Below are 18601 nucleotides of genomic sequence, written 5' to 3'. Positions count from 1 at the left end.
TGGAGCCGATAGGATCTTCCTCCTAAGTGGCTTTAGGAACAGGGATTGTGGTTTATAAAGACTATAAAAAAGGGATAACTACACCAACAATAGGGTTGTTTTGTGCATTTTGCCGGCAAAATAGGGAAGATGGCCTCCTCTTACATTATTAAAAAAAAGGCCCTCTAGTTACGTTTCGACGGGGCAATGAAATGCAGTTGAGAGCCTCGATGCTTGTGCTTACCCAACACCAAGTAAAGGACTATTTTGAGCATTTCATTGGCAAAATGGGGAGATGGCATACATTTAACTACTCCTTACAACATGAAAGGATCAAGGCATAGGGCTTGGCCCTCTTATCATAGAGCTTGTTAGCTAGCCACATCCCTTCCCTCGCATCATGGTGGCTTGGAGCTCCTCTCAACCCTCTTTCTCCTCGACTTCTTCTCACCTCTCTTCTTATACTATGAAAAATTATACACACCAAACTATAAGGGAAACTATACTATGAACACCACACTATAAGGGTAATTACACACACCAAACTATACTATGAGAAATTACACACCCCTCTCCTTCATGGCCCCCACTGGCCAACATTATGGTCACCCCATTATTCCTACCCCTCAACTCCTTGGATTATGTACAAGAGAGATGAGAAAAGAGTAAAAACTATACTAAATACGCTAAAAATACTCATACACTCATAAATTTAACATGCCGTCATTAAGTCCATTAGCACAGTGACGTGGGTTCCTTTAAAACAAAATATTTTTGGGTCCACTAAATCTTCTAGCCATTCATGATTTCATTTGGTAGAAGCTACATGGGCTACTAACCTTAAGGTTTCTATATCAACTAGAAATATTGTTCTTCATGTGTGTCCACTCTCTTCGCATTCACTCTCACCTGCTTTCAACAATTTTTCACAGACATGGAGACTACAGTAATTCGAGATGAGAGGGGTGTACAATCAAATGGAGCTTATAACCCATAATGGTGTTGTGGAGGTTTCTAGGCATGAGTTGAGTGCACCTTTCTTAAAGAGGACATAATTCGTCTGCATCAGATTCTTGGTGATCAATCTGATGGTCTATCTTTTGAAATGCCATCTATTCTAAGAGAAGAAGAAGTTATGTTTCATTTGGACAATTTGGGAGAGCATTTGTGGTGCATGGCAGTAGGCAAGCCAGCTAGATTTCAATAATAACAATTGTAGACAAGTCCTGAATGTATCTCTAAATGTCCTTGCAAGCTAGTTCTTTACTTGCCCTTAGAAATTACTTGTACGAGAATGGAATATTCATGTTGGCTATCACTTACCAACTTGCATCTATGAATGTCCTTGCAAGCTAGTTCTTTACTTGCCCTTAGAGATTACTAGTAAGAGAATAACCAGATGGATTATTCATGTTGGCTATCACTTACCAACTTGCATCTATGAATGTCCTTGTAAGCTAGTTCTTTACTTGCCCTTAGAGATTACTAGTAAGAGAATAACCAGATGGATTATTCATGTTGGCTATCACTTGCACCATGTGGCTAAGGGTGCGACAAAACAACTAGTGGTGGAGATCCAAGCAAGAGTAAAGGACATGGTATATAAAGATTTACAAGGCAAGCCCCAAGTCACCTCAATAAATACTAGCAAAGGATAAAGTAATGGGGTCAACACTTTTTGGAGATCACACTGAAGATGACTAGCTAGCTTACAAGGACGGACTTTGGTGGGGTGATTGAAAAATTGGTACCCACATTTAACAAAAGAAGATTGTCACATCGGAGGAAAGAAGCACAAGTGGAGGCAGGACAACCGACTAGTGAATATGACAATCTTTTAGCTAAAAAAATGCTTGCTTTTTGACTACTTCCAAAGCATGGCCTTTCTTGGATAGTAAGAGTTCTCAAGAAAACTAACAAGCTATGAGGAAAATTTCTTTCAACTAAAAAAATGCTTGCTTTTTGACTACTTCCAAAGCATGGCCTTTCCTGGATAGTTAGAGTTCTCAAGCAAACTGGCAAGCTATGAGGACAATTTTCAATGGTGGGGGCCCTGATAATGTTATGGAAGGACAAGAAAGATCTTGATCATTCCATTAGGAACAAAGCATACAACAGCACACAAAAAATATATTCCTCCCCCCAACCAAGAGGAGTTGAAATTGAGGTGTCGGGCATAGCATCACCCTATAAAGAGGTTGCTGAAATAGAACTAGACAACCTACTTAAGTTTTTTGAGAAAAGGGCATGCAAACAAGACCAAGATCTTTGTCCTTGAGACATGGCTTGTGTGGTGGCATGCTATGATCAAGGTAAGTTAAGTAGTTTCTAAAATAAAATTATATGAAGATAATCTCAATTAAAATAATTTAATAGATTGTAAACATTTGTTGTAGGCTTTGGAGGGAAGTGATAAGTACTTGATGCCATAAAGAAAACTTAGCAAAGTCTATGCATGGCAACATGCTCACCTTCTCAATGATGGGGTTAAATATTATATTTCTCTATATAGTGCCTCTGCTATGGGGATATTATGATAACTCTTATACAACACTCAAAATGTGACTCCTATCTTAAGGGTGGACACCTTAGATGTGGTCCATGCATTAAGAAATTTAAAAAAAAGATAGTCTTCAACAAGTGCAATTCCACTAGCACCTAGACATGAAAATTAATGAGGCACAGAGCTCAATGTTGTAAATAGAAGGCTTTCAGTAGCAGATGGTGATGCAAGGACAGTGAGGCAAAAGAGACAAGGGGGGTTTTAGAGATAAGGGGGGTTTTAGAGTCCTGTTAATGATGGAGATTCACATCAGCCTGAATTTGAGTATGTTACTACATGAAGAGCACACTAACCAAGCCCTCATCATAGCTTGTATGGAAGAAGAGGCAAGGTGGAGGTGGATATTCACCCCACAAGGTGGGCTATTTGAAGGATAAAACCAAGTAGTGGAGTGCGGTGCCAAGGGTACTTGCATAACAAGAAAGGAAAATGCAATGAGCTAATTGATAAAAAGGTAGAGGGGGATTATGCCAACACCCTATTTTGAGGGTCTAATTGAGATCCTTTTAAGCCCTAAAAAATAATTTGTGTGGTTTGTGGTTGGCAGCAACGTTGATCATACATGGGAGTTGGAAAAAGTTGTGAACGAGAGATGAACAAGACATCCTGTTTTATGGCCGATTGCAACTAGGACATCCTTGGATTTTGCAAAGATAGAAGCATTATGGGATGCAAGCTTTGATCTAAGAAACCAAAACCCAACAGCAAGCAAGGATGGCTACATTATTGCACATTGTTGTGATGATGCTAATGTGCACCCCAGCACCATGATGGTAGGGTAGTGGTTGGTGATTAGGGTGGTGACTAAAGAGATAGAGGCAAGCTGCAGAGTTGATGTGCACAATTCATGGTTGGTTAAAAATGAGCATGTGGAATTTACTTTATCAATTGAAGAAAGTAAGAAAAATGAAGAGACCTATTTGGTTGTGGTGTCTACTGCACTTGTGAGGACTTTCAAAAGCATGCTCAAGAGGGTAAAAAATACATGCCTTTCAAACACCTTTACTTTGTCTACACAAAACAGCTTGGGTTGGATGTGGTCCACCAAAAGTTTGTTCACCAAAAGTGGCATGGACTAAAAGAGAGTTGCTCCATCCGCACTTAGGCTTGTAAGCTAAAATTTTGATCCTTCCATCAAGCACTTAGGCTTGTAAGCCTAAACTTTTATCCTTTCATCTTTTAATGAATTTTTTTGTCTAAACACAATTGGGTGTTTAGTACTACTACGTTATATTTAATAATTACGAGTATAGTCTTGTATTTTTGGGCTTGCATCTTTGGTTTCTATTAAAGCTCCAAAATAATGGAGAAACCTTGTATATACATGCTTAATTAAATAGGGTTTTGACAATTAATAAGGTGGAGAGTTGTCCATGATCTTGTTGAGGTGTGTTTTTCTATTTTCTTAGTGAAATATATTTTGGTTAATGCTTAGTTTTTGGTGTTTTTTTAAAAAGCAACTAGCTTTTTTTCCATCGCTCGGCCCGCTCATGGGATTACACTCAAAAAATGGTTGTCCCTACACTAGGGTATGCCTAATAATGTGCCTAGGTGAATTATTTTTTTATAATGACTAAAGAAGTAGAGAGATAGGCTAAGGTATACGTGAGTTTTAGGCCTAGGACAAGTGTGAAATGTCCATCTCACCACTTATCCTATCCACATATATATAAGTCAATTTATCTACTTTCTAATGGGTCACACATCCATTATTTGCTTATTAATCTTTTTGAGTGAATTGGAATCTACAATCTTGATTGAAGTGGAGTGGAGATATGGGAATCGAGTGGAGCTTCTTGTAAGCTTCACACACACACACACACACACACACACACACACACACACACACATTGGGTGAGCAATGCAGCAAGGTGAGAGAGAGAGAAGTATGAGTTGGGAGAATCTATGTAAGGCCCAATAGGAGAAACCCCTCCCATTGTGATTATATTTAGGAGCTTGGAGAGAACACTAGGAAGCACCTTCACCACAAGAGGAAGCAAGGGAGAGAAAATGGCTATCTTGAAATATGCAAGAAAATAGATTAGAGCCTTGATCCTTGATCCTTGATCCTTGATCCTTGATCCTTGATCCTTGATCCTTGAGCCATGAGCCATGAGCCATGAGCCTTTAGCCTTGAGCCTTGAGCCTTGAGCCTTGAGCCTTGAGCCTTGAGCCTTGAGCCTTGAGCCTTGAGCCTTGAGCCTTGAGCCTTGAGCTTTGAGCCATGAGCCTCAAGCTTTTCAAGACACTTACAAACTCACAAAACATGTTCACAAATCCAACAATCCTAATAATGTAATAATTATTATCACTAAGCAAAACCCAAGAAAATACAATGATGATGACTCACAAAATAATTCCTATTTCATTAATCAAGGTAAGCAAAATAAAAGTCATCACTCGTTATCATAATCTCACCTTATGAATGTGCATATGCTTCCCAAGCTCATGGCTCCCTCTCTGTCTTCTCAAGGAAGAATCATACAAATGTGAAAAAAAATTCTTCCCAAGCTCATGGATCTCTCTCCACCATCATCTAGAGTAAGCCTTTTAAGACACAAACTCATAACTCATAAAACATGTTCACAATTATCTATATGATTAGATAATTTATCTATGTGTAGAGCTAGAGTTAGCTCCTTTTTACTAAACCTGTATACTAAAGGCTGTAGAGATGTTGTTTACTATGTGTAGAGCTAGAGTTAACTCCTTTTTACTAAACTTGTACACTAAAGGCAAGCAAGATGCTTTTTTCCTTTTTTTTAAACGTAATAGAATATGCAAACTTTCTATGGTGATAAACAAAGACTATTTTATTTTACCCTTTTTTAAACTTGTTATTTTATAGTGTGTTTGAGACTCTTCTATTTTACCCTTTTTTCTATTTCATAGTGTTTATAGTTTAGGGCTTAGGATTTGGGCTTGGGTCCTATGTCCAAGATTTCGGGTTTATGGTTTTATTTATTACAAGGGTATAAGGTTTATCTATAGGGTATAAGGTTTATCTATAGGGAATAAGATTTATGGTCTTATTTAATCATTTAGAGTATAAGGTTATTTATAGGGTATAGGTTTATTCATTTAGGGTATAAGGGTATGGTCTTGTTTAATCATTTAGGGTATAAGGCTTACCTATAAGGGTATGGTCTTGTTTAATCATTTAGGGTATAAGGCTTACCTATAGGATATAGGATCAAGGTTTCAGGGTGTAGGATTTTGCATCCAGGTTTTAAGGTTTAGAATTTTGGGTCTAGGGTTCAAGATTAAGGGATTAAGCTTCATGGCTTTAGTTCTAGGGTCTACGGTTTAGGATTGAGGGTTTAAACTTCATGGTTTAGGGTCTAGGTTTTTTTTAATGATTAATCCAAAGACATTCTAGGGGGAGTAAAATGGGACTTTGAGAGTGTCTTATGGGAATGCCATGGTCTAGGTGGACTTTGAGTGAGAAAAGTACCCCATGGATACTCGATACTGGATTTTAGGGGGGGCTCCACAATGAGTTTTGAAAAGGGTATTCGGGGGTGTAAAATGGGTCTTTAAAGGTATCTTAGGATTTAGGTAGACCTTGGGTGTGTAAAATGGGTCTTTAAAGATATCTTAGGATTTGGGTGGACCTCAGAGTGAAAAAACTCTAGCTTGGATTTTGGTTGGACTCATATTCTCCAAAATAATTAATGAAGATGCCCATTATAAGTGTGTGTGGACATTGTTGTGGTGAAGAGCCATGTTAAACAAAAGTGGTTAACATATTACCCTTCCCATTTTGCATCCTCATGATTAATTAAAGAAGTTGGCCACAAGGGAAGTGGGAAAGTTATAGTACTTGAAGTGGAGGGACTCCTCTATTATAAAAAGTGAGAAGAAGGTAGGGGAGAGGGTGTTAAAAATACAAGTGAATAGGGTGTGTGCGGGAACAAGCCCTTGGTTAGAGGCTGTAAAAGAGAATGAGTAAATGTGAAAGAACCTGTGAAAAGGTGAGAAGAATCTACTGGGAGAGAATAAAGGGTAGCATGAGAAGATTTAGGAAGTGTGGAGATATTCTGGGAAGTGTGGAGTTATTCTGGAAGATATTCTGGGAAAAGTGAAGAGATGGAGAGAATCAGGGAAAAGAGGTGGAGTGAATCATGGAGAAATCAGTGGGATTAGATGCTTGATGTAAACTCTATAAATTGAGGCATTGCCCTAATGAGAATTTGCTGGTTTTTGAGTATCCATGCCTACATTAATCTATTTGCTAATTATCCATTACATCTTAATTATTTACTAATTATCCACTAATTACATTAATCTATTTACTAATTACCCACTAATTATATCTTAATTATTTGCTAATCACTTTGTTAATGATGTTGATTCTAGTGTTTGATCCACCATAGCTCATCACAATGCTCAAATTTCAACATGGTATCAGAGCCATGCCTAGAATCCATCAGATTTATAGGTGTTTTCAAGCATGCTCTACAAGCTGGTGAAGACAGAATTCAATTTCATCAAGTCTACAGTGAGATCCAAGCTCTTCATCAAATCTGCAGGTGATTTTGGTAAAACAGAGATTAAGCTTTCAATATTTGATCAAATCTTGTGTTTATTGGCTTAATCCTCTACTAAACTCATTGCTATTGATGCCTTTGAAAGCATTTGAGCTCATTTGAAGTCTAAGGCACCAGATCTGGACTCCCTGCATACTCTGTTTTTTGCACACAAAACAGAGCATTAATTTGCTAATCAGTGATTAATCAGTGCTAATCACTGTATTTTGGTGCAATTGAGGGTTCAAATTAACCATTCGGTATCTGATACAGATCCCTATAACTTCAGATTGCAAATCGGAGTTGGTTTGATACTCCAACCATCTCGTACAAATTGGTTACCCTTGATTTAATGTAACTTTTGGTAAAATTGTGCTTATAAATTTGTGAAAATCATCATTTTGCATTTAACCCTTGGTTAATGCCTGCAAATTACACTCAAATTCAAGATTATTCACAGCCAGAGTTGCATTTGGGAATGTGCATAAGAATGAATGCTATACGCATTATGTATTGGGCACATTACATCAGTGTAAATATGGGATCAGACACTGCCCTTGTCCAGAATAAGGCAAGAGGTAAGACCTCCCGCATAAATTTGGGTTTGCATTGCATAATGACACAAGATAAACATCAAAAACCCAAAGGAACTGTCAGCAAAACATTGAAACATGTTGCTCACATGGAGCAAAAAGACCTGACGGACAAGCTCATGGCCCCAGCCATGAAAGAAGAAGAATATCTCTTTCCAAGAAGAGGATCCACACCAAGAAGATCTAAAGGAAGATATGGACACGAGAAGAGAAGTTGCCACAAGAAGAGAAGCTGCCCCAAGAAGACTGAAAGAAGAGACGGACGCGTGGAGAGATGCTGCCATGACAAGAAGACTGAAGAAAAGAGAAGATGTGAGGCTCTAAAGAGTGAGGAGCCATGTGAAAATCTCTGAGAGAGAGAGAGAGAGAGAGACCCCACAAGCCAATGTAACCTGCCCCAACAAAGTAAAACCACCTCTGAGCCACCGATGATGTAGGCCACGTGGTAGATGTATGAGTGAGCACTTTAGTCAAGGTCGCGGGCAACTATAGCAAGCCTTGGACACATAGAGAGAGAGAGAGTGTCAAGGACTATGAGTTTAGGGACTCGAGGCACTGGTCGCAGGCTATCAAGTAAGAGAGAAACTTGATATAGTGTCCAGGTGTGCTAAGATAACTTGAGGGGAGGTGTAGGCACTAGTCACGGGCTATCAAGTAAGGGGAGACAAACTTGGTATAGGGTCTAGGTGTACTAGGAGTATTCACTTGAGGGGAGGTGTTGAAAATACAAGTGAATAGGGTGTGTGCGGGAACAAGCCCTTGGTTAGAGGCTGTAAAAGAGAATGAGTAAATGTGAAAGAACCTGTGAAAAGGTGAGAAGAATCTACTGGGAGAGAATAAAGGGTAGTATGAGAAGATTTAGGAAGTGTGGAGATATTCTGGGAAGTGTGGAGTTATTCTGGGAGATATTCTGGGAAAAGTGAAGAGGTGGAGAGAATCAGGGAAAAGAGGTGGAGTGAATCATGGAGAAATCAGTGGGATTAGATGCTTGATGTAAACTCTATAAATTGAGGCATTGCCCTAATGAGAATTTGCTCGTTTTTGAGTATCCATGCCTACATTAATCTATTTGCTAATTAACCACTAATTATGAATTAATTATTTACTAATTATCCACTAATTACATCTTAATTATTTGCTAATCACTTTGTTAATGATGTTGATTCTAGTGTTTGATCCACCATAGCTTATCACAATGCTCAAATTTCAACAGAGGGTAAGCTTGAGCTCCTTCAAGAAAACTTCTTCACACACACACACACACACACACACACACACACACAAGAGTATACAAGCACACAAGAGGCTAAATTTTCTTCTATTTTCTTCACTTCTCTACAACCATAACATAAAGATAAGAGTACATATTATAAGGAAAAGTACTGAACTACTAAAACATACAAGGTCCATACTATGAACATGATTATATGAGCTAGATCTATAATATGCCATAGCTCTAGTAAACTAAATTGGTTGTCATACAAGGCTCACCCATGTCTGCAAGTAGCTTGTGAAACTAGGTTACCTCACATGTCCACATAGTAGCACACATGTGCTCAACCTCTATACTTAGACAAAGAAACTATCAGCTACTTCTTGATGCTGTAACTAATAGCCACACTCCCAAAAAATAACTTAAAGCCACTAGTAGATGTCCTTTTTGAGATACTACCAGCTCAATCCGTGTACCCATGCATCTATGTACCCATGTACCTGTACCTGTATCCTAGCCTCATAGAAAAGTCCATAATGTACTTTGGACTTCATGTGTATCCTCCTTGCCACTTTTAAATATGGCTTCCTTGGGGCTTGCACAAATTGACTCAACGATCCAATCCAATAGCTTAAATCTAGCCTGGTGATAGTCATATAAATCAAACTACCTACTATGCGCATGTACATTATAGGTTCCTTGAAGAGATTATGTATGTCTACAGACAACCTCGTGTTCTACTCCAATGTGCATGTATATAGTAGGTTCCTCTAAGAGATTACCTCTATGTATATAGTAGGTTCCTCCAAGAGATTACCTCTATGTCTACAGACAACCTCATGTTATGCTCCAGTAGCACTGAGATTAGCTTACACCTTTTCATACCATACTTGGACACCATGCCAAAGCATACTACCTCTACAAAATCCAAATGCCATCACATGATTTAATCACTTATATACCCAGGAAGTATCATAACTAACCTATACTATGTAAACTTTCTCTTACAAGTCACCATGTAAAAATGCATCATAGATATTCTTAGCATTGCTTTGGCTCTTTGTACACCAAGTGTAAGAATAGTTGGGATCCCAAACTTGTCACATCAAGGCTTTGTTTTAAGACACTATCTCCATCAACAAAGGAGACATCAGTCATTAAAAGGTTGATCCACCTTTTCTTTTCCCTTGCATGAGATATAGATGAACTTGCTAAAATTTTAGTATGTGTAGTACCACCACATGACATATCAAATTGCCTAATTTGCTTGACCAAGGTCTCACAATAGACATTTTTGATAGAGGACTACCTTGGTCTGCTAAATGCCTCTGATTATTGCTTAGTATTTAAGGTACCCATCTAGTTCTTCAATTCAACCTCTATAGAACCCTTCATAGGCATATACTAGCTATTCGTCTCATTAAACACAACATCCATAATCACTCCCATCTCACTCGTAGTGGGGTTATAGCATCTATAGCCTTTTTGCTCAAGGAAATAACCAATGAATATATATTTTCCTACCTTGGGCTTACTTCTCACCTCATCTGGTACATGTACATAAGCAGTGCACCCAAACACTTTCAAGTGTGCCAAATCTGATTTTTTGCAAGTAAACTTTCAAGTATCATGCCATGAACTATTGTATTGGACGTTCTATTTATGATATAAATTGTAGTTGCTACTACTTTAGCCCAAAAATAATGAGGTATTATTTTCTCATTCATTAATGCATGGGAAACTTCTGCAATTATTTTTGGGTTACTACTTTAGCCAAAAAATAATGAGGCATCCTTTTCTCATTCATCAATGTGCATGGGAAACTTTTGCAACATGTCTATTTTTCTTGCATGTACCTCTTTATCCCATGCTCTCTCAAATAGTCACTGAGCCATTGAAAATATTCTCTTCCACCATCTGACCTTATGCATTTTCATGTGTATGCCTTTATCTTTCTTCACCCATAGCTTTGAAGCTCTAAAAGTGAGTAAACACTTCACTTTTCTCTTTCATGAAATATACCCACACTTTCCTAGTGTGTTCTTTAATGAAAGATACATAATAATGGCATCCTCTAATTGATGTTATTTTGCAACTCAAACATCAAAATGCACTGCACATCTAAATGTCTTTGACTTACATACTTATCATGAAAAAATGCATGATTAGCATGCTTGCCCAATTGATACGCTTTACATACTTTTTGTGCATTCCATCCACTTTGAACTTTGGAAAAATTGTAACAATACTTTGGGCCTACAAATTCTTCATCCCACATAATATTGACATGTCCAATATGTTTATGATGAATATTAATGTCTACAATCACACATGTACCATGTGCAAACATTGTACATTGTAGCCTTCACTTCAGGCATGCTTATATCCAATGTAAACACCCTGCCAACTTTGTTTCCCTTTGCAACCAAGTGGTATTGGTTATTGAAATCTTCCACATAATATTCATAAGGGTTAAACGTCACTTGAAAACCCTGCTCAATCATTTACCTAGAAAAAACCAAGTTCTTTATTATGTTTGGCATATGAAGCACATAAGTAAATAAGATACTTCATTTTCCCATCCTGGAGAAATAAGGGGACTTTCCCAACTTGTGCAATAGGGTGCACGATATAACTTGGTTTTTCCAAATTCCTTAATTCTCTGAACCACTCACCATGGCTAGTCATGTGGTTAAAGGCACCTAAATCAACATACTATATATCTCCTGAATTTGGTGCATCTGCGACCATGGAACTAACCATATGCTACATTATAAAAAGTTACTCACTTCTATTATCAACTTGATTACTTGATGATGCATAGTTCCCTTGCTACTACAACTTCCCACTTTCTATGTCATTCTTCTTTTTATTGTAGACCTTTGCTATATGCCCTAGTTTACCATAGTAATAACACTATGCTATTTCCACTCTGACTTCTTTTTCCTTCACCTCGACCTCTCTAGCTCCCAATACCTCTAGAGTGGGCCTCTTTCATGTGTTTGCAAACACCTGTTTGCAAATTGGAATCCTATTCTTGTTTCCATATTAGCATACACCTCAGTATTAGCATGCACCTCGGTATCTAGATCAAGATCTGCGTAGCTCGACCTCTACCTATGTCATTATAGAAGCATTGCTCATACATGTTATAGGAGGATGATTTGTTCCCAACATTCATCTCCTCATTATGATTAGAAGAAGGGTTGTAAGGTCCTGAAAGTTTAGAATTTTTTTTAAATTTTGGATAGATGTCCAAAACTAATCATAGCCTTTTCTAAGCCCATTCAAAGTGTTTGACACACCAACTAATCATTTTATACCGATTGAGAGTTATAAAGGCTCAAAGTAACTAAAAAAACAAATTTGGGCTTCACCAAAAACTAGGTTAGCGTCTAGTTTCATATTTATATAGAAGGGGTGAAACGTTTTCCTTAAATACATATATTAGAAATAATCACTCCCATTTTCATATAATACTAAACATAATCTTAAAATATGATAGAAGTTGTAATGGCCTCTGCATATAGTAAAATAATGGAAATATCTTCTTTAAGTTTAACCTTGAGAAAGATAATGCATAGGGTCAACACTTGAAGATATGTATGGTATCGTTTGAGTGCATAAGAGATAGTTTTAATCAAGCTAGCTTAGAGTGTTTAGAGTTACAAGAGATGAGATTCTTTGTTCTTATTAGACTCTAAAGCATTGAAGTGCATAAGAGATAGTTTTTTAATTGAGCTAGCTTAGAGTGTTTAGAATTACAAGATATGAGATTCGTTAATCTTACTAGAATCTAATGCATTTAACCTATAATAGTAAGATTCGTTAATCTTACTAGAATCTAATGCATTTAACCTATAATAGGGATTGAAAAAAATTATCTTATAATTTTGTATACTTAAAGACCTTATATGCATATTAGCAAGTCGTTGGTCTCAAGTTGATCTTGTAGTCTTATCATGAAGACTTGAATTTTAATGTCATTGGTCTGGCAAACTTTTTCAATAACATCATGGACAATAAATGTCAATCAAGAAAAGGGCTAATAATTGACTTCTAATTGGATGTTTGCCACTTTGTGCAAGAAGGAAGGATGCTCCACATAAAAGTGCCAGTCTTTCTCATAAATTTTTCATCAAAGTAACACAATTAGAATTCTTTGTAAGACTTTGTATTTAACCTTCATTCAAGTAGTTATACCAAATTGTGCCGAGGATGCAACAAAACATCTTAAAAAGAAAATTCTTAGATGTTTTTAAGATTGATTTTCCATTTTGTTCACCTCTATGGAGGATTTTAAAGCACAAGATTGAAATAATTTTTGGTGTAGTTTTGTTCAATCAACCATCATACCTGTTAAAGATAAAGAGGGTAATTGATGTGAGTACCTCAATAAAGGACTTATTTGCCCCATGTTCTCATCTTCTTCTAATGAAGAAGAAGGATAAATCTTTACATATTTGTAGATTTTTTAGCGTGAAATAAAATTATAGCTAGGCATTGATACGTTATGCCTCACATCAATGATCTATTTAGATGCTCTAAGATTGACCTTGAGACTTGATATCATCAATCCAAATGAATGTTGATAATATTTCAAAAACTATGTATTGCACTTAATTGGAGAATTTATAAGTATTTAGTGCCATTGGATTTATTAGCTAATGCTCCATGTCATTTATGATGTTAATAAATGATGGTTTTAGACCATCATGAACAAGTTTGTCATAGACTTCAATGATGATTTTTTTAATTTACAATAGCAAGACAATATTTGGCATTTTATAAGGTAACTAAGTTTATGATAATAGCTATAAGACATTCTTATATCCAAAGTGGTTATAGTATTTGAATCATGTTATCTATAGAGAGGGAGGAGTAAATATGGACCACCCTAAGAAAGTTGCAATTATTTTGGCATGGCCTTCATAGAGGATGTGACCACATTCATGTCTTTCTTAGGTCCATATGGGTTCGATAAAAACTATTTTTGTGCTACAAGATTGCTGCACTTATGGTTGATTTACTTCAAATTACTATTGTGTGTGCTTGGACAAATAGATACAATAAAGTTTTGAGAAATTGAAAACAACAATAGCAAATTATACATTGCGGATCTTTAGAACATTTGTGGTTGCCTAAGGACAAGGGCGAGACTTGTGTATAACTTCCGTTTGGGCATGTGGATTGCTTTGACACAACGGGCTACTTGAGTACAATGAATGATTTGTAGCCTAAGTTGCAACACAACTTAGAAAGCTATAGCTTATTGTTTAGGCATTTGTACAACGTACACATACGGCATGGCCATAGGCAAGTGATCTTGCCTATGGCCATATCCATCCAAAGTTCTTGCAATCATGTGTAGAGACCTCTATCTAGTAATTCTAGCATAGTCTCACCCCATTGAAGTAAACTTCCAACACATTCTTTTCTACTTGGAGATAAACACCCCCCCCCCCAAAAAAAATAAATAAATAAATAATAAATAAACGTGAGCAACTACCCGCTAAGGATCGACAAGCAATCTTGCTAGTCCAACTCCATGCCCATCATCCCAAGACTAGGCAATTGTCTTTATCCAACCTTAGTCACCACATTTGAGTAAATCCCATGGCATTCTATAGGGCCTCTAACACCCATTATGTGGGCCTTGTCATCACACTAGTGAATGAAACCGCATTTGAGTAAATCCCATGGCATTCTATAGGGCCTCTAACACCCATTATTTGGGCCTTGTCATCACACTAGTGAATCTTAAGAATGAACACCTAGAGTGCCAACTTAATCATCATCATCATCATCATTGAGCAAACTTGTTACCCATCGGAATAGTGTTTGAACATCTCTTTACTTTTATAATGCCATCTTAGTCATGAGCTTGAATTCAGTTCCCATGAGTTCCCATGGCATTTTTGTGAGTGATCTTAGTGTGGGGGGGGGGGGGGGGGGGGGGGGGGGGGGACGGCGGGGGGGGGGGGCGAGGGGGGAGCTTAAGCACCGCAACCTAATATATGCAAGAAGAGTTTTTAACCTCCACATTTAGCGAAGTGTAGTGTTTCGTTATTGGATTTAGCTGTTTATTTAGTGGGGAGGGAGGCGGGGGCTACCAAATGCCCCAAAACTCTTTTCCGTTTTACCATTTCTGCCTACACAATCACTGTAGCACAGAGATTTTCTACTGTAGCAATGCTGTTTTGCGACTGCAAAAAGGGGGAGAAAGCTCAGGCGCGATCGATCACAATTCGGCCAAATTTAGCTGCCATAACGGTGGATCCTTACCCTTGAACTCGCAATTGAGCTTCAAACAAGCTCCAGGTAAGCTTTCCATCGCATAAATTTCCGCTTTTTTGGCAACCTTTTTTTCGAGCTCTGCCAGCTCTCTCTGATTAGGGTTAGGATTTCCGCTGATACCCGAAAACCCCCATTTTTACTTCAATCCGGTGTTGCACTTCGTTTTTTTTATAGCAGCGGAACAGAGCTTTTCTACGTCTGATTATGTACGGCCATAATTAGCAGATGCCAGCAGCTTAGCAAGCCCTTGAAATCGCCATTTATTTGAAGATGATCTGATGCAGAACCATCAAGAAGAGAGAAAAAAAACGTTAATTCTGATGCTTGCAGATGTCAGAGAAGCTAGCCCTAGGAAGCAAGCCATCAGCACTCAATTTTAGCTTGCCGTCTTTATCCTAGTGATGGAATCGCAAGGTGTGGCAAGGCATCCAGAGCTTTAATGACCATCAAGAACAGGGAAAACCCTAACTCTGAGCTGAATGTTGGCTTGCCATCTATGCTTGGACCAAATTTGTATAGTCTAGTATGGTAGACATAGCCTGATATGCTACATTATGTATCATGATCACATGCAGCAGGAGCAGGAAAAATTTCGAGTTTTGCTCTGAATTTAGGCTTACTGATGGCAGGCTCTATCATGGCAAATAGAGCTGGAAACACCACATTCTGGATCGGCACGATCAAGAACAGTTTTGTACGCTTAAGGATGTCAAGAAAGTAACCCCATGCAGCATGTTTTGCACCTTCAGTGCTGAACATAGCTCACCCTCTTATGCTTGTGCTAGGGCGGCAGGGGTGCCAAGCAAGTAAAGTCTCCATTGCATGGCAGACAAAGCCTGAAATGCCACCTTCTCAGCAACAGTCTCGAATCAACCTGCAGGACTTGAAAGCACAGATGGTGAAAAGAATAGGGCCTGAGAGGGCCATTCAGTATTTCACTTACTTCAAGGGCTATGTAAGCTTGAGGTTCAACAAGCCAGAGCTGGACAAGCTAGTTGTGCTGACAATTGGCAAAGAAAACATTGGGCTACATAATCAAATCATCAGAGCAGTACTGAACAATGCCATCAGGAGTGAAGCTCCTCCACCATCTCTGCTTGTCCAGGACACATCCAAGCCTATGAAGTGGATCTGCAAAAAGCCGTTCTTACAATTCACGCCTTCTCATGATGCAGCCTCTAGAGCTCCGGCATCCCCAGCAGTGGCGAACACCTCCATCTGGTCAAATGGGAACTTTTCTGCAGTGTCCCCCAAAAAAGAGAGGTCAGGAGCTCATGACTGTAAGATCAGCACAGACAAGCCAAGCCCCCTGGGACCCTTGGGGGGGGCCAATGATGGAAAGAGTGGTGGTGTTGATTTGCATAGACCATCACAGGAGGTTCAAGGTGCTGCTGGGCAGTCAGAGGCAGATCTGGATGGCAGATCTATCCGGGTTGGCAAACGGCGTAGGATCATTGTTACATCTCCATCACCAGATATGGATATAAGCAAAGCCAAAGTTGAATTATGTTCAGAGCTAGAACATCAATATCGGGACAGTGGGTTTATTAGGGCACCATTAGGTGTTCCCTTCTGTCCTGGCAGTATAGGCGCTGCTACAAAGCCACCATATGTTGGTTTGACTGGATCGCTATCACAATTTTTACTCGTCAAAGACGCAGAGGAGGAGTTTTTGAACTCAGATGACTTGCCTGATGCAGAGACGCTGCAAAGACGGATGGAACATATAGCAGCATTGGAGGGTCTGGAAGGTGTGAACCAAGATTGTGTGGAGGTGCTCAATCAGGGACTTGACACGTTTCTCAGGCAGTTGATTGGGGCATGTGTTGATCTTGTTAGGTCAACCTCTGCTTCGCAGCAAGGATTGCAAATCCATAGGCTGGACAGTGGTCCTGCAAGTTTCTCAAGGTCAAAGAGAGAGGGCCATTTGTCTGGATCGGAGGTGGCTGATGATTCAAATGGAATTTGGATTGGCAACAGCTTTCAGGCACATGGCAGTGGAACTCGAGGAGAGATCTTGCAGAAAGAGGAGGAGATGGCACATCCGACAGTCTCTCTCCTAGACTTCAAGGTTGCAATGGAATTGAATCCTCAACAACTTGGAGAAGATTGGCCTTTACAGCTAGAAAAGATCCTCTTCCGCTCCTTTGAATAGTCAGTTACCTATAGTGGAGTCAGGTTGCAGAGCCTCTGAATGGGTTAAAAAAGTCTGCAAGGGAACCCTTCTTTTGTTCAAAAGAGGATCCTTTGTGAGAAGAAAGAGGTGGTCTTTGTCTTCGTCCACCACCCAAGTTCTCTCTCACTTGTGACACACTGGAAATAGGCTTTGTCCATCCAAGTTCTCTTTCACATTGTGACAAGATACTTGTGCTTATAAATTGAGATATAGTCTTATAGAATGCAAGCTAGTGTATTCTAAATGAGGGTTAGTCGATCTTCACCTTCAATGGTGATGAGGAGCCGGCAGTTCTTGCCAGATTTTGCAGAATTTTTGTATATATAAAAAAGAGGATTTTAGATTGTTCATGATGGGGCTGGCTCACATATTTTTTAATCAATTTATCTACCATTTTTTAGTCAATTTTAAGTTGTATTTGCTGTTTCTTCCTGTTTCAAGTAAAGGCTTATGCTTGTGCCTTTTGGAACCAAATGCCCGAGGTTCTGATATCTTCATTGTGACCATGTGTTCGTGTGTCTCTGAGTGTGCACGTGTGTGTGTGTATGTTGTCTTTAGTGCTAGCCTTCATGGCTCTACCCTTCACCTCCAAGTGAGTGTTAGAAACCCAGTATGATGGTTTAATAAACCATGAAGATTTCTCCACCAAGATGGGAGTATCTTTGCATATGAATTTGCACCTACTCTTGGGCGCTAATGACATGAGTGGATGTCAAAACGTAGTTTGTGCTCTGCATGATGGAATTGATATTTGAATCTTTGCGAGTACTCTCATGGAGTTCAGATTGCACTTTGGTTTGAGAAATAACTTGAACTTTCCATCGGGATATTCATTATGACTGCAACCAAGAGGCACATGCAAGGCAGGGCTGTGCCAACCATTTTGAATTTTGTGGTATGCTTGGCCTTGGACATGAAGCATACCACATGAATTTTGTGGTATGCTTGGCCTTGGACATGAAGCATATTGTGTTCTTGCTTTCTTGTTCAAAATGGTATGCTGCAAACTTAATTCACAAAAGACATTTGCCATTACATGTACATTTACAGTAATTGTTGGCATCTATTAATAAACTTCTTCTTCTTTTTACCTCCTTGAAAGAGAGATTTTTTCCCATAGGGTATGTAGAGATGAGACTTTTCCCGACGACAAGGAGTGGGTTCATTTGACATGCTTTCAATAAGCAGTCATCTTGTAAAACCCTGTTTTTTGCCCCTCCTTGACTATATATATATATATAAAAGGGTGGG

General features: G+C 38.7%; 1 protein-coding gene across 1 annotated transcript; it reads left to right on the top strand.

The window, feature by feature from the left end:
- The first annotated feature begins 14937 nt into the window (after window positions 1-14937).
- On the top strand, window positions 14938-17700 carry LOC147631457 (uncharacterized). The gene is made up of 2 exons (XM_086809857.1): window positions 14938-15198; window positions 15352-17700. The coding sequence occupies exon 2, from the start codon at window positions 15947-15949 to the stop codon at window positions 17327-17329; it is 1383 nt and encodes a 460-aa protein (XP_086665983.1). The 5' UTR covers window positions 14938-15198; window positions 15352-15946; the 3' UTR covers window positions 17330-17700.
- The last annotated feature ends 901 nt before the right edge of the window (window positions 17701-18601 follow it).

The sequence above is a fragment of the Cibotium barometz genome, chromosome 15, assembly GCF_041138505.1.
Source record: "Cibotium barometz isolate CiBa-2024 chromosome 15, ASM4113850v1, whole genome shotgun sequence".
Classification (NCBI taxonomy): Eukaryota; Viridiplantae; Streptophyta; class Polypodiopsida; order Cyatheales; family Cibotiaceae; genus Cibotium; species Cibotium barometz.
The sequence above is the reverse complement of the archived record's forward strand: the minus strand, read 5'-3'. Positions and strand labels throughout refer to the sequence as shown.